Source organism: Gracilinanus agilis, chromosome 6 (assembly GCF_016433145.1).
Source record: "Gracilinanus agilis isolate LMUSP501 chromosome 6, AgileGrace, whole genome shotgun sequence".
Classification (NCBI taxonomy): Eukaryota; Metazoa; Chordata; class Mammalia; order Didelphimorphia; family Didelphidae; genus Gracilinanus; species Gracilinanus agilis.
In genome coordinates this window covers 18,421,677-18,445,633 of record NC_058135.1, presented here as the reverse complement: position 1 = coordinate 18,445,633, position 23,957 = coordinate 18,421,677, and the positions used below count along the sequence as shown (strand labels likewise).

At 41.7% G+C, this 23,957-nt stretch overlaps 1 protein-coding gene and 1 pseudogene across 1 annotated transcript; one reads left to right on the top strand and one right to left on the bottom strand.

Moving 5' to 3' along the window:
- Nucleotides 1-5,752: 5,752 nt before the first annotated feature.
- On the bottom strand, nt 5,753-6,556 carry LOC123252074 (caspase-3-like). Its single transcript, XM_044681441.1, has one exon. The coding sequence runs from the start codon at nt 6,554-6,556 to the stop codon at nt 5,753-5,755; it is 804 nt and encodes a 267-aa protein (XP_044537376.1).
- Nucleotides 6,557-22,368: 15,812 nt separating this feature from the next.
- On the top strand, nt 22,369-23,053 carry LOC123252175 (annotated as a pseudogene).
- The last annotated feature ends 904 nt before the right edge of the window (nt 23,054-23,957 follow it).

The following is a 23,957-nucleotide window of genomic DNA, read 5'->3' as shown; positions in this document are numbered from 1 at the left end:
TTGATCAGTGATACACATGTAAAACCCAGTGGAAGTGTGCTTTGGCTAAGGGGGGTTTGGGGGAGAGGGAAAGAACATGAAATATGTAACTATGGGAAAATATTCAAAATAAAAACTTAAAAAAAAATAAAACCTTTACCTTCTGTCTTAGAATCAATATTGTGTATTGGTTTCAAGGAAGAAGAGTGGCAAGGGCTAGGTCATGAAGGTTGAGTTACCCAGGGTCACACAGCTAGGAAGCATCTGAGGTCAATTTGAAATCTAGGACCTCCCATCACTAGGCCTGGCTCTCAATCCACTGCTGAGCTACCCAGTTGCTCCTTATCCTAGTATTTTCTGAAAGTGCCCAAGACCCTTTCAGGCAGGCAGGGTCCGGTGTATGTGGGTCTATTCAGCCATTCCTGGCCTCTCTCCCTTCTGTACTTTGCCTGTGAAGGCCGAGTGGGATCCACAAATGAGAATGTATTTGTCATAGGGCTGTGGAGTGTAGCTGCCCGTGGGCAGATGAAGAATGGTCTACACATTCCCATTGGTTTTGTCACTGTCAAGGTACCATGCAAATGCCAGTTATGATTATTAACTATTATTAGTATTTCTTCTTCCTTTGCCATTTCCATCTTTTCCAATTATTATATGTGCTGTCCATTATTGGGGCAGACGGTTATATTAGATGAAGTCAGAGAAGATGTGTTTGAATCCTTTATCTGATGCTTGCTGTCTGGGTAGTGTTGGGGAAGTCACTTTCTGTTGTCCTTGACCCTCATTTCCTCCTCCGTCAGAGGAAGGAGACAAATGTTTTCTAGCTATAGATCTAAACCCTTATCTACACTTTACTAATTCATTAAGAAAAACAAATTATCCAGCATCTCCTGTGACAAATACTATAGGCTGTGGAGAGAGGCAAGGAAATGGAATCCAGGGCACCTGGTGGATGGAATTTAGAGTCCATTTCAGGAAACAGGGCCTGTCTCAGAGTAAGGAGAGAAATGTCACAAGGCCTTCCTAGATTTCAGATTATGCACCCATAGCCTTAAAGCTGGAAGCTTCTTCATCTCTAAGAAGAGGGGGCTTAGAAAGCTGACTCCTAATGCTCGAGTCCCAAACGTCACACGAACATCCCCCGTCGTTTGGCCAGCAAGCGGCAAAGCTGAGGATCCAACCCAAGACACTGACTATGGGGATGCCCTTTCCGCTGCCTCCTAGAATCGAACTAGAGATAATGTAGCGGAACCTGTTTGCCTCTCTACCAATGCGGGTGGGCCGCTCGCCCTTCATCTCAGGATCTTTGAGTTGTTTGCAACTCCCAGTTGGTGAAATGACTTGTTCAGGTTTTATATATGTCAGAGGCAGGACTTGATCCCAGGTCTTTCTGGCCCTGAGGCAAGCAATCCGTGGCAGCTCTGTAATTCTGCTGTTTCGTGTGATAGACATTTTGGTAGGTCAGTTTTGTATTTCCACATGAGTGTGGGCTCCTTCTGGAAAGCTTGGGGCTCATTCCCTGATAACACCTCAAAATCTGGCAGGGTTATGAAGCTCTTTCCTGGCTGTAGCACTAAGGGAGTTTATTTTGCTTATGAGAAAATTCAGACCCTATAGGAGTAAGAGACCTTGAGCTCTGTTGGGTCTCAGTTCCCTCTGCTGAAGAACGAGTTGATACAAACTCCACAGCTTGATGGAAATTACCCTTGTCATCACTATTGCCAGGCAGCTGGGCAGAGCCAGGGAAGGGATGCAAAGAAAGGAAAATCCTTCAAAGCTGCCTCCACTTCGGCAGTGTCTACCAGGGCTAAACTTTTTTGAAAATTTGAAGTGGGTGCAAATCCTGAGCTTTGAGGATGAAAAGGCACTTTGGGTTTACCAATTCTGTGAAAGGGGGAGTAGGGAAGATCACTCTCCCTGGTCACGAGATGAGTGGTGAGGAGCATAGTGCCTCATCCCCTGGTACCAGTCCATGCCTCCAATGTTTGGATCCAGGTAAGGAGGCCAGAGTGGGGAGGGGGGAATGTGGTCAGCCTCACCTCAGATTCAAACTTGCAGTGTTCATTTCCTTTTTGTTTGTAAAGCTCTAGAGGTGGAAGGGACCTCTGTCACCATCTGGACCAACTCCCCCCTTTTGCAGAGAAGGAAACTGAGGCCCAAGGAAGAGAAGAAACTAGCCAAGATCGCAAGTTATCAGCATCTAAAGAAGGATTTAAAGCCAGAGCTCTTTCCACTTGACCCCATTGTCTCAAAATTTTTTTGTTTATCCCTATAGTTATTTCCATCTGCTCCTTTGTAAGTGTAACCTGAGGCCCAAAGACCACTGGTGTGGGACTTTCTCCTCCCTGATAGAGATCAATGTCCTTTACCTGTGGGAGAGGAACAGTGGAGTTGGCTAGAGGCTCTTCAGGTTTCTTCAGTCTCTTTGGGCACTTGTGGCTTCCATCTTTGAGAGAAATGATAAAAGGCATCAAACTCCATTTCAGGAGGCTGAAGGAAAGGCCTCTGGGATGACGTGAGAGGAGCCGGCCGCCACATCTCTGGCCTCAGTTTGCTACACTGGAGAAATTGGAGGAACTTGTGCTTGTAGGAGATCTGAGACTCTCTGAGCCAAGTTTACACTTTATGGAGAGCTTCCTCCCTCTGTATTGTCTCCCATGTATATCTTCTCTGGTTTCTGTTTTGTTATTGACTCGGATAGATTTTTTTTCTCCCAACCACTGTGTTATTATTTATCGTTATTATACAGCTGGTATTTGGTGGGAAGGTTTTGATACACAGTTTGGGTCCAGCTCAAACCTTGATATCACATCCCTTAGACTAACAGTATTTAAGAAGCAGATGGATATCATTCTAACCTGGTACCCCTCCTCTCTGAGGAGAGCAGAGTGGCCAGGCTTCTGGACTCAGTCTTCTGCTCCCACTCTGGGCAAGAAATCAAACCTCCTTTGGAAGAGGTAGAAGAAACTAGAAATGTCTGTTCTGCCTGCTTCTGAGCTATACTACAGAATCCTCATGCTATTGTTGAGGGCAAGGTGGAATGTCGGGGAACCACACAGCTACATAATTGTGAAAAACAATTAAGCAAAAAGACAATAGTAATGCAATGTGTGCAGCATTCTGCACCTTTCTAGTGAACACGTTTCCCAAAGTGTTCTCTGGGTCTGAGATGGACTATTGCATTATTGATTTCTCATAGAACAGGCTAGCTTCATCAAAGGCTTGTGACTTTCTAGTGTGGAAGGGTATTTTAAAACCTTTTTGGCAAAACTAAATCTATTAAAAATAGTTTTCCTTTAAAGGATATTTCAAAGAAAGATTTTATTTATTCATTCATTTTTTAAAAACCCTTACCTTCCACCTTAGAATCAATAACATGTATTGGTTCCAAGGCAGAAGAGTAGTAAGGGCTAGGCAATGAAGATTAAGTGACTTGCCCAGGGTCACATAGCTAGGAAGTGTCTGAGGTCAAATTTGAGCCTAGGACCTCCTGTCTCTAGGAGTGGCTCTCAATCCACTGAACCACCCAGCAGCCCCCTGCAAATATTTTAAAATATTTTCCTTTCAATCCCTTTCCAGATGTCTGGGGAAAGGCCCCTTGGAAGAAAGTGGGTGATAGGTTAGGAGAACAAAAGAGCCTTTCTTAGTGCAATGAATTAAGGGTGGTGACCCAGAAGAAAGTCATCTTCTTGTTTCCCTATCCACCTGGGGCCAATTGGCCGCTGGGGATCAACTCATTTCCACTGAAAGAATTAAGTTGAAAGAATTCAATGGAATGGAGAAGGGCCCTTAAATTTGACTTTGGGAGTCAGATTGATGGAAATGAATTGGATTAATCTATACTTCAGAAATGTTCATCCAGTCTGTATTTGTTGAGACTTCAGGAATATGTTCTCTGAAATTCTTGGGGCAGTCGTGTCCAAAAGCACGCGGTGTATCTTTGAACTCCAATCTCACATCTCCAGCTGCCTTTCAGACATCTAGTAGAGGCCATCTGAAATTCAGTGTTCAAAATGGAACCTGTTATCCTTTTCCCTAAATCCTCCACTTCTTGTCGTCCTCCCTATTACTGTGGGGGGGGGGGCACCACCCTCTTCTGGCTCATCCTGGACTCCTCCCTGTCTCCCCCCAGTTCCAATAGTTTCCTACTGAAGCAAAGACAAAAACACTCTGGCCTTCAGAGCCCTTCAAAACCGGCTTCCCTTAACCTTTACAGTCTTTTCTTAGACCTTATTCTAACACATTTTTTGACCAAGTGACCCTGGCATCCTGGCTATTCTCTCTGGCTCTCCCTCTTCTAATCTGCTTCTTGGCTTCCTTAATGCCCCACTTAAAATTTCACCTTCTTCAAAGCCTTCTCTAACCACTCTTCATTCCAGTGCCTTCCTACTGTTAATTAACTCCTAGTTATCCTATATATGTCTTGCTTCCTGTGTGTCTGTTTACATGTCTCCCCGTTAGATTATAAACTCCTTGAGGGCAGGGACTGATACATTTTTTTTTATCTCTAATGCTTAGCACACTATCTGGCACAAAACAGGTGCTTAATAAATGTTTACTGGTTGATTGATATATACATATACCTGCTTTACTAGTGCATTGTTTTTCTATACATCTATATCTATATCGATATCGATATCATGCATTTACAGACTATTCCCACTGTCTTGCAACAAAGTAAACCAGTTAAGTAAAGTAATACAGTAACCTTTTCTGAAAGTACTTGTAGCAACCCATAGCTTTAGCACCCCACCATCTTGTTTTTAACAAAAATTATTTATTCTTCCTCTCATGCTACCCTTCTAAGAAATTTGTTTTTCATTAAAGAAAAATCGTATTGATGTCAACTTTCAGCATTGTTCCTTTACAGGGTTGTCATCCTTTTATATGGCTCTGTTCCATTTCTTTCCTCAATTTCTTTTTTTTTTTTTTTGAATGTTCAAAATGCATTTTTTATTTAACAGATAAAAGATCCCTGCCCCATATCCCTTTTGTGTCCACAAACTGTGAATGGAACTGCAGCGTGTATGTTAAGAAAAATTCATCTCTAGATCTCCCTTGTTTGTTTTCAATGATTTTGCAAATAAAAGTCTGCCACTGCTAGTCTCTAGCAAAGCCATGATTCTGGAAGAAGTCCAGAAGACATCACACTGGATTATTTCTGTTATTTGAAAGCATACTTACAAATTTAATTTAAAAATCCAAATCGGAATGAGTGATCTCATTTGTCTGTGGAAAGAACTCCCAGAATGGAAACTCACTCCACTTATGCCGATCTTAAATTAATCTCAAATTTAGTCTTCATTGCCTGGGGCCTTGAGAGGCCAAGTGATTTGTCCCAGTCACATATTTCAAACAGGGCTGCAAACCAGGCCTCCCTGATTCCCAAGGCCATTCTTTTACCCACTATGGAATGCTGCTTCTCATAGTTTGGTAAAAAGATACTTTTAAAATGGGTTATCTATTCCATAGCACCCTCAAAACCCATGATATTGTATCAGTAAGAAATGATCTATCCTTTAAATCTCTAACTTCTCTTAAAGATTTGAAGATAAAATAGTTCCTTTTTATGAAAAATACATATTAATTCTTAATTAGCTTCCATGTCAAATATTTGAATTTGAAGTAGCAATGCATTTGTTCTAGTAAAAAGAAAGAGATATATATGATGGTTGTCTCTCAAAAGCTAGGCTCAAGATTTTTAATTTACCTTACCAAGGAAATGTAGTTCTCATCCTATCATTGGCATACAAATTAAAACGCATGGAATTTCTCAATGGAAAAAATACAGTTCCTTGGTAAGCATGGACATAATACACGGCACCTGCTTCTTTCCATGGAAGGAAATGTCTAAGGAATAAGATTCAATCTCTGTGGCCACCTTCCGATTGACTTGGGTAAGGAGTTGCATAATCTCAAGCTTGTGAGCATACTGTTTGAGCACTGCACAAAGTGCCTGAATAAACCACGAACCATCCTTTGAATTTCTCCAGGAATAATAGCCAGGGACTGTTGAATATGCATATAAGAAGTCAGCTTCAACAGGTATTTTCTGGCATGCTACATCTTCATCTGTACCACTGTCTGTCTGAACACCACTATCCAGCTCTGTCCCTTGGCATGCCTGAATAATAAAAAGCTTGGGTTTTCCTGTTAAGCTTCTACACTTATCTCCTCTAAAGAAGCATGTTAAACTTTTCAGTTCAACAGATCCATCTGTGCCAAAGATGACTCCTTCACCATGACTTAGAATCACACAAACAAAACTGCTCCTTTGGCTGTGATCTTCTCTAGAAACACTCTTCAAGTAGTTAATTATTTCTTTACAGGTCAGATTGTTTTTATCCCTGACTTCATATTTCAAGCTTTTGAATATATCCTTGAGGTTTGCTGCATCTTTTTCAGTGTCTTCGTCAAAATCTTTATTATTGATTATTACACATAGCCCCATTTCTGGATAATCCATTTTATAACTGTCTAATGATAGTCCAGGTTCCACTGAATTGCTATCATGGAGGCTCTTTATTCCTGAAATTTTGGTGGATTTTGAGTCTACTGTAGTTCCAGTGTCTTCCATGGTGCTTCTATTAGTGACATTTTCTTTGGTTGCCATCTTTTTTGGTACTAGACGCGGTCCTTGGAATCCAGTAAACTTCCTTTTTAAACCAATGGATAGTTTTGGTTTCTTAGAAGGTTTCAATTCTTGTGCATTCAACTTCGGTACTTCCGTTCTAACTTCCAAATTACTAGGGATGTTTTCAACATTTTTTACATCTTCAACTGTGATTAAATATCGATCACTTTCTAAATCAGCTCCAGGTTTCACCTTACACGGCTTCAAAAATAAACTCTCCAAGGACCGTCTTTTGTCATCATATAAAGTTGCTTTATTTCCTGAAGAACTTGTCTTCAGTATTCCATCTTGCCATACTTTTGATTTTTTCATCTTTTGATGAGTATATAGTACAATAAATTCTTGACTTGCCATTGTTTATGCTAGAGATAAAAATCTACTTGGGTCCAGGAAGTCTTCAGTAACTGCTGCAGTACTTGCTTATTTTGCCCTGAGCATATACAAGATTCACAGAGTTCGTCACGATGATTCCAATTAGCATCCATGAGTCTATGAACTGTTATATCCAATGCAGGTAACAGGAAACAGTCAATCAGGTTCAATAGAAGATGCCCTCTTTACATGTGAACAATGAATCCAAGAGTCCTTTTCTCCGATCTTTGTAACTGTTGGGGTGGTTATTAAAATTTCAAACGGGCCATCCCACGAAGGCTGGGTTGCCCCAGTGCGCTGGAAGTTCTTTATATACACTTTGTCTCCTGGATTCAGGTCGTGAAGTGAAAAGTCTATTGGTCCTGCTTGTACTGCAGTTCCAGATTCATGGAGTTCACGCAGTCTGTGTTGCAATTCCAATCTAGCAGCTTTATATCGACCGAAGCTCCACGGCGTGCTGCGAGAAGGCTGACCACGTGACAATAGAGTGTAAGCTGTCTGTGGTCTCAGGAGATGCTTCTTCCTCCAGTTCCAGACGGCAACTGCCTTTTTTTTTTTTTTTTTTTTTTTTTTATCAAATTTTAGTTTTCAATTACATGTAGAAAAAAATTGACAATTTTTCCTCAACATTTTGCAATTCAGATTCTCTTCCTCCTTTCCTTCCCCCCTCACCGCAGTGGTAAATAGTCTAATATAGGTTATATTATATATATACATATACATAACTAATATAGGTTATGCTTTCATGCAGTGCATATTTCCATATTCCCCATGTTGTGACTGAAGACACATAACATAAAATAAACAACTCATGAAGGAAATGAAGTGAAGGATGATTTACTATGATCTACAATCAGATTCCAACAGTTGCTTCTTTAGTTTTGGATTGCATTTTTTGTCAGGAGTCCCTTGGCCTTATCTTAGAACTTTGCTTTGCTGACAATAGTTTGGTCCTTTACGGTAGATCACTGTACAATAATTCTGTTACTGGATCCAGTGTTCTCCTGGTTCTGCTCACCTCACTTTGTATCAGTCCTCACTAGTTTATAAAAGTCCTCAAGACTCTTCATTTTTATGTTGATATTATAGCTAGGCTAGAAACTGGAGCACAGAGAGATACAGACTTCCTTTCCAACTGTCAGTTTGTACACACTTATTAAATGCCAAACACTGTTAAGTATTACCATAATTCCTTGACCTTTTCCTAAAGATGGGAACCACTTGGCCATTATGCTTTCCAGCTGACCTGTTGCTTTAGGTGATACTCACTGGCTCTCGGTAAGTAAGCTGTGTGTGTTCATTTTTAGACATTTCAGTAAGAATATTAACATGTTTTCAAGCTTCATTTTTAGTTTTCTTCTCGATGGTTGGATTAGATGATTCATACATAAAAGCAGCTGACTTATTTTTCTAGTAGGGCAATAGACTCACCCAGGTCACAGCTATAGTGACTTACTTGGCACCCCTTAAGGTTGCCTTGCAAACTTAATAAATCATTTGAGTGATTATAATCTAAGCCTTTTTTCTGCTTAGTGGTAGAAGGTCCAAACCACAGCCCCTTAGGGTCCACTCTGCAGCCTGTGCATCTGTTTGTACTTTCCTCACCTATTCACCTATTCACCCAAGGAAGGTACTGGCTGGGAGATGGAGTGGAGGCTCTAAAATCAAAGGAACCAAAGAGAGAGTCCTGCAAGAAGTCATGGATCTCCGTAATAAGGAAAAAGACTTGTAAAAAATACTTATAGCTGCGTTCTTTGTGGTGGCAAAAAATTGGAAAATGAGAGAATGTCTTTCAATTGGGGAATGGCTGAACAAATTGTGGTATATGCGGGTGATGGAATACTATTGTGCTAAAAGGAATAAAGAACTGGAGGAATTCCATGTGAACTGGAAATACCTCCAGGAATTGATGCAGAATGAAAGGAGCAGATCCAGAAGAACATTGTACACAGAGACTGATACATTGTGATACAATTGAAGACAACAGACTTCTCTACTAGCAGCAATGCAAGGATCCAGAGCAAGGCTGAGGAATTTATGAGAAAGAAAACTAGCCACATTCAGAGGAAGAACTGTGGGAGGAGAAACACAGAAGAGAAACAACTGCTTGAACACATGGGCTGATGGGGATATTATTGGGGATGAAGACACTAAACGATATCTCTAGTCCAACTATCAGTAATAGGGAATTAGGTCTTAATCAATGATACATGTAAAACCCAGTGGAATTGCATGTTGGCTAAGGAGGGTTAGGGGTTTTGGGGAAGAGGGAAAGAACATGAAATATGTAACTAGGGGAAAATATTCAAAATTAAAGTTAAAAAAAAAAAAAGTCATGGATCTCAGACCAAGAGTGGTCACAGCATTTCGCAGTTGGAAATAGTCTCTGGTGATTGTCCAGTCCAATTAGAACCTTGGACAATTGGTGGGAAAGGCAGCGCTACAACCTTTGACTGAGATACTTTGTATATGGCTAGTGCATGATGTGTTTTTGGAGAGTAAGAGTGGGTTTTGTATGATTTGCTCCAGACTGTGCATGATTACAGCATGAAAGGGGTCTGGTTACAGTGTATATACAAGTTACTGTGTAATTTCCATTTTTAAACATTTTTATTTTTTGTAAATTGCACAGGATAAGGATAAGATCATAGTTAAGTATTAGGAAGAGACACAAAGCTAGAGAGTTAAGAATAGAATTAGGGTAAGAAGAAGGATATTGGCATTTTTATAGAAATGGTGATGATTTATGCGAGTTTAGTTTATATTCTACAACTTTGCTTAAGTTATTGTTTAAACTATTTTTTAGTTGATTCTCTAGGATTCTATAATTATTTCATATTATATATTATACTATGATAATGTAATTATTATATTGTCTCCAAAGAGACATAGTTTTGTTTTCTAATTGATTATTCTTATTTCCTTCATTTTTTCTTATTGCTATAGCTAGCATTTTCCTTACAATATTGAATAATATTGGTGGTGAAATGGGTATCTTTGGTTTACCCCTGATCTTATAGGGAAGGCTTCTAGCTTTATCCCTAGTATAGATAATGCTTGCTGATGGTTTTAAATATAAGCTTTTATTTTTAATTTTTAAAGTCCTAACCTGTCAAAACTATATATTGATTGTAAGGCAGAAGAGCAGTAAGGGCTAGGCCAGTGATGGCAAACTTTTTAGAGAGACTGAGTGTTCCAACTGAATCTTCACAGTGTATGTGAGCTCCTTCCCCCACCTCCAGATTGGGGAGGGAGGAAGCACTCCCATTGGGCTGCTGGGCAGAGGGACAGGTGAAGTGAGAAATGTCCTCAGGCATGTGTGGAGAGGGAGAGGGGAGCAGCCTCCTTTGGCATGTGTGCCATAAGTTCCCCAACACAGGGCTAGGCAATGTGGGGGGTGGTTGTGGTGTATGAAAGTGACTTGCCCAGGGACACAGAGCTTAGAAATATCTGAGGTCAGATTTGAACCCTAGATTGTCTCTAGCTCTGACTTTATTCACCGAGCCATCTTGCTCCTCCCAGAAGCTACTTATTTTAAGAAAAGCTCCATTTGTTCCTATGCTTTTTAGTTTTTAGTAGCAATATGAATGTTGTATTTTCAAAAGCTTTTTCTACATCTATTGAGAATGATTGTTGTTGGTTTTGTTATTAAAATGGTCAGTTATGCTAATATACTGCACCAGCCCTGCTTTCCTGGTATAAATCCAACCCGGTCATAGTGTTTGATCTTTGTAATATATATTGTTGTTATCTCCTTGCTAGTATTTTTAACAATTTTTTCATCAATATTCATTAGGGCAATTCATCTATAGTTGTTTTCTGTTTTTGCTGTCAGCATCATATTTATGTCATAAAAGGAATTTTGATAGGGCTCCTTCTCTCCTGTAGCTTATGTAGTACCCGAATTAATTCTTCTTTAAATATTTAGTAGGATTCACGTGTAAATCCATCTGTCATTTTCAGTTATTTTCCCATTCTTCGTGTCACCATTTGGGTTTTCTTGGCAAACGTACTGTAGTGATTTACTATTTTCTTTCCTAGTTCCTCAAAGTGAGGAAACTGAGGCAAACAGAGTTAAGTGATTTGCCCAGTGTCATACAGCTAATAAGTAACTGAGGCCAGATTAGAACTCAGGAAGATGAGTGTTACCAACTCCAGGTCCAGCACCCTATCCTTTGTGCCACCTTCTCACAGCATGGCACCTAAAACACTATTGTCCAAACCTTAGGATGGAGATCCAGGACTAAAAGAGGCTCTCCACAAAGGCAATCATGCTTGCCCTTTCCAAACCTTGCATAGAATTATAGACTGCAGGAAAGGAAATCATTAGGTCCTTCTAGTCTCACCCATTCATTTGATAGAATAGATGGGGCATAGAAAAGGGGGGTGACTTGCTAAGAAGTTGCAGAATTGGAATTTTGTTGCAAGGCCTGATCTCAAATCTACTGGTCTAGTTCTGTAGGTGATTTCCTCTCCTGTTACCTCAAAGTCAAGCTTCACCCATGGAACAAAGAAGCATGCCTGAGGCGGCCATAACTCAGTGCTGGCAGATAAGAGTGAGTGATAGGAGAGGTGAGAAAAGCTTAAGCCTGGGGGAGAGATATGAGGAACCACCCAGTTATCCAGAGTTCTAAGGAGAGTCTAAGTGGTCTTGTCCTGGAAGGACCCAGCTTGGTGAGTGGGCCCCATTATGATAAACAAATACCATAACAATGTGTATACTGTGACTGTCTATCACAAGACAATTCCACTTTATCAATTAGGTCACAAATTCATTCCTTTATAAGGCATCTCTCCAGTCTTGGAGATATTCTGGCCCACCCTTCTTGGGTTTCTCAAACTGAAGGGATCTTTTCAGATGGATTTCTGGTAGACATCTGCCTAAAGCAAAACTACTCTCACAGTCTTACCCTTCGCATCTCTTTTATGGAAGGGGGAAGACTGTGGATTTAAGGTTGGGATGATTGGGGCAGCCCTTGACCTGAAGGTATCAGCAATTACTTATCAGAACCTATCTTCCTCGTGCATTTCTTTCTAGCTAAACATTGCCCAGAATTACTGAAGGTCCTAGAGAGAGACAAACATCCACATCAATCCCAATTGACCTTTAAGCAATCAGGATTTTTGCTTCCATAGAAAAGTGGGAACCTTCATGGTCTACACAAACTTCCTTTTGCTGGTATAACATCAGATTTGGAACCATGGAGTCCCCCATATCAGACCATGATTTCCAGCCTGGATTGTCCATAACCCTGGTATGGGACCTGGGGTGGTCCTGGATGGTGTTCTCCTCTGAGCTCAAGTCGTATCAGTTTTGCAGTTCAGAGAGGAGGTTCTCAATCTCCCAGTAGAGTTTTTTCCAAAAGAAAAAAAAAGTCCCATTTTATGACAGTGCTGGATCCAAGATACACTTTGATTCAGGACACAGCTGAGATTCTTCTCAATGAAGATTGAGTTGTTTCTGCAGACAAGACCTTTTATGATGATGCCATAATCCCCTGTGAACTTTGTACCCATTAAGTGCAAGAATCAATAAGTCTAACAAAATTGGCAGCTGCATACTGTGTCCTGGCCTAGTCCCTGGCCATAGATAAAGCTAATTTTAAACTTGGTGTCTTCCCCAACAATATATGCAAGGCACCTTGAATCAACCTCAGATATTGGCTTTTGGAGCTTCTGTTCTTCCACATTTGAATTTGTGACAAGGGGATTAGAAGCAGAATGTTATACCCTTTCTATGGTGTTCTACTTTCCCTGCTTCCCAACACACACAGTGCTCTGGATAGGGGCTCCAATGAAGATGTGCTAAGCACTTTGCAAGTATATTATTCAAAAAGTGAAACTATAATAATTGGTTGGATTTGCACAAGCCTCCATTTTTTTTTCCCAGGGGTTTCTGATACATAACAGTAATCCTTTGCAACTATAAATTAAGCTTCAGAAATGATAACCTACCAATCGAATCCCACTCTAACTGCACCAACTGGGCTTGGACTTGGAACAATCCTAGGAACCTTTCCTGATAAGATGATCATTATCTCACCAGGAGAGGCTCCAGAGATTTTCAGAGAGCTGTTAATCAGCCTATCTCCTTGACCCCCCAAAAGTCACTCCAAGGAGTTACTGTCAAGAATTTGCTGTTATACTCTGTCATTCAAGACAATCTGTTTTTCTTTTTTTCTTTTCCTCATCTTTCAAATGATAAAAGTGGGCTAATTTCTGTATCTAACAATCTCCTCTCCTTAGGAGAGGGATTCCCTCATACATGCTCATTCTGCTGAGAATACATTTAAATACCTTTTGCTTCTTCCTCAGTTTCTAGTGTCTTTTTCTCACACCTAGTTCAACTCTGTCAGGTGGGGTCAGACATGCAGGAAGATAGTGGAGTAACGTTATCTTATTTGAGATTCATTTTGGAAGGAGCCAAGAACTGGTTCAAGGAGATGAAGCATGGAGCATGCCACCACTGCATACAACTGACTTACAATGAAGTCTTCAACAACCACATGGGGAAAAGGAAGGCTGTCAGTTTATAAACCCATATAGGTATGGATGAAGTTCACGGTCTGAAATGAGGAAAATGAGAGTATAAGGAAAGATGATAGAAGAAACAGGTGGAGAGGGGACCATCAAAGGAGAGTGATGCCCCTATTTACATACATGAACAAAATCATAACTGATTTCTATACTAAGAATTAGATGCAAAATGGATGACCTATATAAATGGGGAAAAGCCTAAAAACATTTTGGTGTAAGAATACAAAGATTGCTGGTGTTCAAACAAGCATCCACCATGAATAATTCAGATGAACTTTGGGAGAAGGGGCATGAACTAGGGTAGAGAAAGTCAGTAGTAGGATCAGAAACCACCTGTAGCATGAACAGCTGTTTGAAGGAGAATGTTCCAGGAGACTCCAGGACAGGGCAGCACAGCTTTTGTCAGAGGGGTAGCCTATTAGAGGTGAGTGAGATATGTATTGTTGGACACAACCCATGTATTCGTTTTTTTTTTTTTCCTTCTCCAAATCTGTAGTCAAATAGGTCTGTCAACTCTTGGAAGCAAGAACTAAGAAGGATAAATGGGAAAACACTTTAGCATTTCTGGAACTGAACAATCATTTGACCTTTGGCGAGTTTAGTGTCTGATCCTACCTACTAAGTGGGCCACTTAGGCTAGAGAGTAAGTAGATCTGCTGAATAGTTTCTCTAGGAGGGTTGAGAAGAGAAATGGCCACCTTGGGCAGGGCAAGCCCATGATCACCTTTGATGGAAACAGAATGTCCTTCCCAAGAGGATCTTGGAACAAGATGGACAGACATTCAGAAAGAATCATCTTTTCATTTGTCTTTTGTTACTATGGGAGTACTACAGAGAAGCTTTAGTGGCTTTCCCAGCATGGAACCCACTAAAATCCTAAAAGACCTTCTGGGGAGGGGTCTCATTTTCTCTTTGCAAAGATTATAATTGGGGGATGGGGAGAAATAATGTACAAAGGACTCTCATTCTCCAAGAAACAATAAAAAGATGTTGATGAAATGGTCCAGAAACTATAGAAGAGATTTGGCAGCTGGAGTGGGGCTAGTGCAGAGGAATCATCAGTTCTTGTTGAGGGGTATTGAGTTAGCAGCTAAAACAAGGTACATATCAAGTCACGGGAGCCCTAATCAAGCCTCTTCTTTTGGCCAAAGACCACAAGAAACCCGACTCTTGAAAGGACCCAACTGCTTGATTCATGTTCATAATAGGAGTGATCCAGCTCTTTGGAGACAGCCTGGATGCATCACTTGAAGAGCTTTTCAATTGTATTTCCTGCTCTGGAGGAAAGCCAGGTGACTTTGTGAGCCATTTTCTGGGATCTATTAGCATAGGGTAGGTACATGGCCAGTCTTGGCATAGTACCTCTCTTTCTTAGGGTCAAGATCAGAGAAAAAAATGTTGGTTATCAGTGTAGAAGGCCATTTCCTTAGCTAGTTTTACTAAGTCACATCTATGCAGAAAGTAGCTTTATGTAGTGTGGGTGTGACTATGGTTCTCTGCCCTGTCTTGTTCTAGTTCTACTTCCTGTCCCATAGAAAGGCAAAAGCTCAAGAGGGCCCTATAACAGCACTGTCTACCACAAGTCTTATTTCCTCTTGTGACATCTAAGCAAAGACCTCATGAAGTTCTTCATTTTCCTGGTCTCTTATAGCTGAAGTGTCCTCGGAGTGTAACGATTTTTAAAACTCAAGTACAAATGACATTACATTTGGAATTCTTCTACCCATTAGGTAGTCATCTAAGACTAGGTTCAAAATAAAAATAAAAAATTCTGTCAGCCCTTGATTCCCAGTAAACCTTTCACCTTTGAGGGAGCCAGACAACTCTAGATGACTCTTACCCTTCCTAGTGATTCAGTGGGGGGGGGGGGGGGAACCTTCAGGTGATGTATCAACTTCCATAATCCTTTGTTCTAGAGTCCAAGGAGATGGTTCAAGAGTTCCAAGATCCAGAATTAATGACTCTTGAGAAAACCCAAGTGTAACATGTATACATAATACTATTATTTTATTACTATACTATAGTATTATTATAATAATAAATTATTTTATTACTATACTATAGTATTATTATAATAATAAACTTTGGTTATTGTGGTGCCAGGTAATTTTTTGGGGTGTCAAAGCTCCTGGTCAACGTCAGAGAAAAGTATCAGAAAGGTTAGGAAATATGAGAAGGCATACATGCCCAAATACTTGGGATTTGGTTTCCTTTTCCCCATTTTTCTTTTCTTCTGCCTAGAGCTGATGGTCTTGGACTAAGAGATATTCCCCCAGTAAAGGACCTAAAAGGAGGTCTGGGATTAGGGAGTAGAAAAGAAGGGAGAGAAAACTAGAACTATCAATGAGAAGAGACCAAAAGACCAATGCAGATGGTTCAGAGGACCATGGCTGGTTCATGACAAAGAACAGTTGAGCTGACACTTGTGCAAAGATGGCTAAATCTTGGTGATTCAATTGGGTTGGGTTCTGGTAGCCCCATAACTCTAATCATTTCCTTCACCTTTCCTTTCCACTGAGCACCTACAGAAGAAATTGCTTCAAGTTCCAAAGGGTGTCTAAATCTTGGCTTTTTTTATTCCCCCTATTACACTAGCTGAGATAACGGTGATGGTGGAACTGAGGCATGTTATCTGACAGTCTAATAGGCTGCAGGGACCTCCTTTTACTCCTGTGAATTAGGGTCATGATAGAGGGGAACAGAGTAGAGATGGTACATCCAAGTCCATAGGATGGGAGGGAAAATGAGTAATAATGAGGGATTTTGTCCAATCCAACTAGTCAAGTAGGGAATAGCTTTAGGGGGCCTTTTCACCTCATATTGGTTATTTATTGAGCCCAAGAGCACAGACTAGAAGAGGGGAGGAATAGGATATTCAAGAATACCTGGGACATAGTCACTGATGACATATTATACCCTCCTATCCTCCTACTGCTTAAGCATTTGCCTGGCCACACCCCCTAACTGCTTCTTGTAATGATAGAAACCAAGAGAAAGAGCTGGGGTGAGGCATCGCTAACCCTTGCCACCTAAAAGCCACACATCTTCTCTTTCAATGAAAGAAAAAAAAAAGGCAGTATATATTTTAACCATCTTCCTTTGGTTTTATGTCCCAGGTTGTGTTACTTAACAAACACAAGAGAGACTGTCAAGGCTATGAAATCCCAATAAAGCTGTGAAAAGTCAGACATTTCTATTCTCTTTCTACCATCTCCAGGAAAAAAAGGGAAGAAACAGCAAGGAAAGTCACTGGCCAATGACTTTTGGAAAAGGATCATTCTTAGCTTTTCATAGGGGAGGAGCCAAGAAATCACAGAATCTAGCGTCCCCTGTTTGGAGACTTCCCTGATTTCTTACACTGGAGACTGCCATATACCCAAACCCAATTCCAAAGGGATGATATTTACTGTCTCCTCAGCTCCAGAGATTAATGAAGTTTAGAGAAGGTTGGCCAGAAAGGAAGTGGGCAGAAGACAACAAGTGCTCTAAAGGGGGAACTCCAAGCTTCCTGAGCAAGAAGTCTAATGTATCCCATTGGATCTCAGTAGCATTTAGCTTCAAGGAATCTTCTTAATCTGTGAGGCTCCCACAATGTTTGTAGCTTGTCTTGATGAGGACAATTTTCCTAGAGTAGAGAGAAGTCAAAAAGATTGTCATCTGGAAGAGAAGCTGGCTGCTTCACTGCATAGACTCTTGCAGAAAGAAATGAGCAATTCATGTTTGGACATGGATCATCTTTGCTTTGTTTTTAAAGGCTAGCCAGGAGTTTGAATTTTATTTGTTTTTGAGCATATACCTTCTTAGTGTCAATTCTTTTTTCACCTTTGTTAGTATTCGTTTAAAAATATTTTTATTGCCATGCAAAACACGCTTTCATATTGGCCATTAGTTTTGTTTTTTTTAAGCCCTTACCTTTCTCTTGGAGTCAATACTGTGTATTGGCTCCAAGGCAGAAGAGTGGTAAGGGCTAGGCAATGGGGGTTAAGTGACTTGCCCAAGGTCACACAACTAGGAAGTGCCTAAGGCCAGATATGAACCTAGGACCTCCCATCTCTAGCCTTGGCTCTCAATCCACTGAGTCACAACAATGTATTGGGGGCAGCTGGGTAAGGGCAAATTCATACAAAACCAAAACCCCCAAATAAAGCTAAAAATGCACTGATGTGAAAGACTACTCCAAGAGTTCTTTCTCTGGAGGTGGAGAGCATTCCCCATCAGAAGTCCTTCAGACTGTCCTAGATCATTGCATTGCTGAGAGGAGCCAAGTTTTCACAGATAATCATCGTACAATATTGCTGTTTTGGAGTACAATGTTCTCCAGTTCTACTTAGTTAGCTCTGCGTCAGTTCCTGCAGATCTTTCTAGCTTTTTCTGAAATCTTACTTAATTCTTAGAGCACAATATTCCATCACTGACATGTACCACAATTTGTTCAGTCATTTCCCATTTGATGGACATTCCTCAATTTCCAGTTCTTTGCAATTATATGAACTGCTATAAATATTTTTGTACAAGTAGATCCTCTCCCCTTTTTCTCTCTTTAGGGTACAGACCCAATAATTTTATTACCAGATCAAAAGGTATGCACAGTTTTATAGCCCTTTGGACATAGTTCTAAATTGCCCTTCAGAGAGTTGTATCAATCCGCAGCTCACCAACAATGCATTAGTAATGGATCATTTGAGGAAAGACTTTCATTTGAGCTTTGCCAAACTCTTCTCTCCATTCTTATGTCTTCTCTCCATTCTCTCAAGGATCCCTCAGATAAGTGCCTGAAGCTCACAAAATGAGACAGGCCTACCTGACTGAAAAAGAAACCTGTGTGTCTAATGGCAAAAATGGAGCATAAAGGACAGAGAATATCCATTGTAGAAGAGACATTTCCTTGTCCAGAAAGAGTCAATAGGAAGGACACTGAGGCCAGAGTGGACCAGAGTGAGGGGACAGTATATCCATTCAAGAATGGATCCTGCTACATCACGAACAGAAAAAGGACCTTCAAAAGTGTGGCAGCCAGCAGGGAGAGCAGAAAAACATTGGATTTCTGTTTAGTTCTGGCATAGCTATTGTGGTCAGGGTCATGTAGTGACTAAATCACTCTCTGCTGACCTTCAGTTTCCTCCTCTGTAAAGGACTTGGGCAGCCTGGGAAGGAAGTATTGGTCTGAAATCCCATTTAATGATATACTTAAAAATACTAACTCAACTCAGGAGTTTTTTATTTCCATTCTCCAGGTGTTTGAGATTAGCCAAAGGCCTGACCTTTCCACAAAACCCAAGAAGGGACTTCAAGGATCATTTGAACATTGCCAGTCAAACATTGCAGATGAGCCCATCCTTCATCAAGGGGCAAATGGCAAAAGAAAGAAGTGGTGGTGCCTCTGCAGAATCTTGTCTGAAAAGGAGGCTGGGGTGATGGGGGAGAAGAGTCAGCAGAGCAAAAGGCGAGAAGGAGATGCCTGAGAATCCAATGAGCTGCAGGTGTCATGAGTAACAAAGGTCTAGATCAGCACAGTTGTCAGTCCGACTGAGGGGGGGGGTTTGACCCAGACAATGAGACCAGAGTAAGGTAATATAGCAGAGCTTTAATGGAGGAAGGAAGGGTGGGGGGGGGTGGCCTGTGCACTTAATTTTTGTCAGGGGAAAAAGGAAGGGAGACCAAAGTATTAGGTCAGGTAAGGCAAAAGTTGATGAAGCTAGCCTACTTTGTGGGGCATGAATGGAAGAGGTCAGGCCTGGGTCTTTAGCAGCACCAATTGGAAAGGTGGGAGGAGAGTCACTCTGCTAGCTCTGGTGGAACCAAGAACGAGGAAAAAAAAAAAAAATCACACCTCTGTACCTGTATTGCCTGCTGGCCCATTGGAGCCTCCAATTGGCCTGAGGCCCTTGCTATACTTGGAGGGAAATTGTCCCCTACACAGGAGAGGACATTTCAGATGAACCAAGAAGAACACGATCTCTGGGAGATGCTGACATTTTGAACAATGGAAATGTTGATTGCCCAAGTATAAATGAAGAGATTTTTCTATTAAGAAAAAAAAGAAATCTGGGCTCATTGGTGTTGTGTAGAACCAACTAAGTTTCTACCCTTGCTAACAGTTTTTTCTTCTTCCCACAGAGAAGCACACCAATGGTTAGGGCAAGGCAACTGGTGGAACTGGCAGGGTCCCTGCAAGCAGAAAGCCCTCTTGGGCTGAGCTAGAGAGGATCAGGGAAATGCTATTCCTCAGCCCTGTAGCCACAAAGGGAGAAGCAATTTATGAGGAAGCCAGAAACACACTTCCAGACTCATGGGTGTTTGGCCCAGTTCTGATTTCCCAAATTAGGAGGCACACCAGATAATGTAAAAGCAAGAGGTACTGTTTTATTGCAAGCTCGAGCTTGGGTCCCACAGCCTTCAAGGCAAATGGAATGTTGAATGAGGGGCTTAGCCAGCTTATATAGTTTGAGTACCAGGAACTCGGGGGCTGGATGTTTGTTGCTTTTTATTAACAGATGCTATTGTTTGAGGGTCTTCCTGTCATTCGTTCAGCAGATGTTACTGGTTGGGGTCTTCCTGCCATTCTGCAGATGCTGCTTGTCAGCTCTTATTATTTGGGGCTTAATCGGCTTCCCAGGCCTATCATCACTAGGAGCTTTAGCTTGCCCTGAGCATAGAGGACACAATCTAACAAAGCCCATAGTCCCATCATGGACAGCTCTCTATTTTATGGGAGTTTCACCGGCCATCTTTCCCTGCAGGAGGTTACAAAATCACATCTGGGAAGTTCCTGCTCTTTGAACCCAGAACATGAACACTGTCATCAGGAGGACTCTGTAGCTATACCTTCTAGGGTAAGTTTACCCAAGTGTAGGCAGGAATTCCATAGGAGGTCACGTGTGAAGAATAAAATGAAGGGTTCAAGAGTGACTGACAAGATCCAAGCTGTGACCTAGGGAACTTTGGCATGCGACAGAGTAGCAATGGGTGTACTTTAAAGCCAATAAGCTGATGCTACTCCTCTTCTCAGCTAAGATCTGGTATCCTGGAAGGAGACTGCTCCTCCTTCTGAGGATGGGCCTCCTTTCTGGCAAAAGGGGAAATTTTTCCTCCCTTCCTAGGCCTCTGCATGTCCACCACTCTTGAATTTGAGCCATGAGAATGACCAGAGAGAGAAGGGTGAATAATAGCCTGTCTGGTATAACCAGAAACCCGCAGGGATCACTCTCACTTAGGGAGATTTTTTCCAAGGCCTGTAGTCATCATCTGCTGATGAGCTTCATGTCATCCTAGACATGTGGAAGGCAGGCTTGGTAGCAGGGGACTTAGCTTGAGCAAACAACAAAGAATTATCAGCAGAGATAACCGGGGGTGGCGGGGTAGTGGAGATCTTCCAATCCAGAAGGTCAAATGCTAGGAGTCTCTTTCCTAGAGTCCTTAAAGAGAGCCAGACTAAGGACCCACCTTTCTCCAGACCTCTCAACTGAATGGATCATGCCCAGGTGACTACTGGGGTGGGTATCATCGGAAAAATAACAGACAGTAAATAACAATCAGCACTGGCTATGTGGAAGTTTTTTGGAAATACTTTTGAAGATTAGAGTAAGGCTGGGAGGGGAGATGGAGAAGAACAGTCCTAGAAGTCTTGATCTGTTTGTTCCCTAGGGCTTGCTCAAATATGTGTTCCTCAGCAGAGGACCTTAAAGTGGCTGCCATAGGAAGACTTGTTTCCTGTTCAGTAGGAGTGAAAATAGGCTCTTGTCAGTGTGAGGAGATGCAGGATTGGGTTCTTTGAGTCAATGGAGACTGTTGAGGCTATGAAATCCCAATAAAACTATGAAAAAACAGACATTTCTATTCTCTTTCTACCATCTCCAAGAAAAAAAAGGGAAGACACAGCAAGGAAAGTCATTGGTCAATGACTTTTGGGAAAGGATGATTCTTAGCTTTTCATAGAAGAAGAGCCATAAAACCCCAGGATCAACCATTCTGGAGAGCAATTTGGAACTATGTGCAAAGGGCTTTAAAAGAATGTCTGCCCTTTGATCCAGCCATACCACTGCTGGGTTTGTACCCAAAAGAGAAAATAAGGAAAAAGACTTGTACAAAAATATTTATAGCCATGCTCTTTATGTTAGCAAAAAATTGGAAAACGGGGTGTCCATTGATTGGGGCTTAGTTGTGGTATCTGATGGTAATGGAATATTATTGGGCTGAAAGGAATAATGAACTGGAGGAATTCCATGTGAACTGGAATGACCTCCAGGAACTGCTGTAGAGTGAAAGGAGCAGAACCAGGAGAACATTATACACAGAGATGGATATACTGTGGCACAATTGAATGTAATGGACTTTTCTACTAGCAGCAATGCAATGACCCAGGATAATCCAGCGGAATTTAGGAGAAAGAATGTTGTCCATATCCAGAGAAAGAACTGTGGGAGCAGAAATACATTAGAAAAATGTGATCAGTCACGTAGTGCAATAGGGATGTGATTGGGGTTTTGATGTTAAAGGATCATTAATAACATGGAAATAGATATTAATAACATGTAAATAGGTTTCGAACAATGATACATGTATAACCCAGTGGAACTGCTTGTTGGATTTGGGAGAGGAGAGGGGAGGGATCATGAAATCAAGTAACCATGAAAAAATATTCTAAATAATTAGGGAAAAAAAACAAACAAAAAAACAAAAACCCAGTACCCTAGGGCCCTTTGTTTGGAGGCTTCCCTAATTCCTTACACAGGAGGCTGCCATATATCCAGACCCAATTCCAAAGCCACTGGTTAAGAGAAAAACATGGCAGACACTGTGCTAAGGGTTTTTAAATCAGGATCAGGGTGGGGATGGGTGGCCTGACCATGGGGCTCAATAGGAACCATTCAGAGAGCAGACTGATTGTCCACAATACAGAGAGCATTCTAATGACCTGATCATGTGGAGCTCTCCTTCAGTGACATGGATCACATGACAGATCCCTTCAAAAGAGCCAAGAAAGGCAGCCTCTATTTAACTTCAGTTATTTTTCTGTCCAAGGGGAGAGATTCCATGCAGTGATTCATGATGTCATTTTACCTAATGAAGGACCATGAGATCAAGCAGCCTGTGTTTGGTGCAAATTACAACAGGGGAACAGTGAAGGCAGAAGCAGGAGGTGGCTGGGAAGGATCAGCTATTTATGAATTGACCTTTGCAGCAGGGGTGCCATTGAGTTCGGACAGTGAATGCTACAGGTGGCCTCCCAAGTTTCCAGAGGTGAAGTCCCCAATGGAGCTAATGCTTTCTCCATGCCAGCTGCCAATGGAATGTACCCAAACCCTTCAAGTTATCCCTATGCACCACCTCCACCTGAGTTTTATCCAGGACCTGCTATGATGGAAGGGGATATAAGGTACATGCTGTCCCCACCACCTCCATATCCTGGGCCCATGGAGCCACTCCTGCCCTGAGGCAAAAGCTGGCGAAGCTGCTGCCAGCACCTACTACAACCCTGTCAGTCCCTATAATGTCTACATGCCCATGGACCAGCCCCCAACACCTCCATAAACACCACAGAGGAGAAGAAGACCCAGTAGATGCACCTACAGTTCTCATCACTCACTTGGGTCCCTTATTCCCCCAGAGCCAAGTTTGGATTTGGTGGGGAGGCTTTTGTCAGACCTGGCCTTTCCCCTCTAGGCCTGTGTGTAGTTAGCAGTAACAAACATGGAGAGAAAGGGAGTAGCCTGGGAGAATTCCAGCTGGCTTAGAGACACTGATACCTCTCCTCCACCTTCATCAATGGGACATTTCCAATTTACTCCTATTGCATTTACACAGCATCCCATAAAGGAGGCATGGTTCTTGTCCAGCTTCTCAGCTCCTCCCCAGAACTCTTATTTTTAATTTTTTTCATTTGTTTTGGGCTATACTTGTGGCTCCTCCCAGCTCTGATCAGCAGAGTTATCTGTATCTCCTAGCCCTGGGAAGTTGGCTTGAACTCATGGTCTAATGGTCCCCTTCCAGTTCCTACTCATATTCCATCACTGCTCTCCAGCTATGAAGCCTATCCAAGTTTCTGGTGTGATCATAAGATTGGGCAGTAGAGTTTGCCCTCAAGGGTCCCATTGTTTCCATTCCTCTCCTTTTTGGGTGTCACCTGGTCAGACTTCCTTTTTTTTTTTTTTTTTTAAATACCACCACTTTGTTATGGTTTTTGATAGTGAGCCGGTGATGCCCAGGGTGGGTTCGGTGGGGGAGAATAAAGGGAAGATTGCTCAGCTGGGGGAGAAAACACATAAATGATTACTTGGCTTTGCTCCTTTGTATTCCCAACTCACGCTTTTAGAGGGTCTTGAGGGTCCCTCCTGTGTTCAGTGGGCTGCCTAGGTCCAGAGCTGAAGATTGCACAACCTTTCCCACCCTCCTTAGGGCTCTTCACTAGGGAGAAATCAGGTATACTTGGGGCCTG

Coding starts and splice junctions, on each gene's coding strand:
- LOC123252074 (XM_044681441.1), bottom strand. CDS start 6,556: ATGGAAGACACTGGAACTACAGTAGACTCAAAATCCACCAAAATTTCA.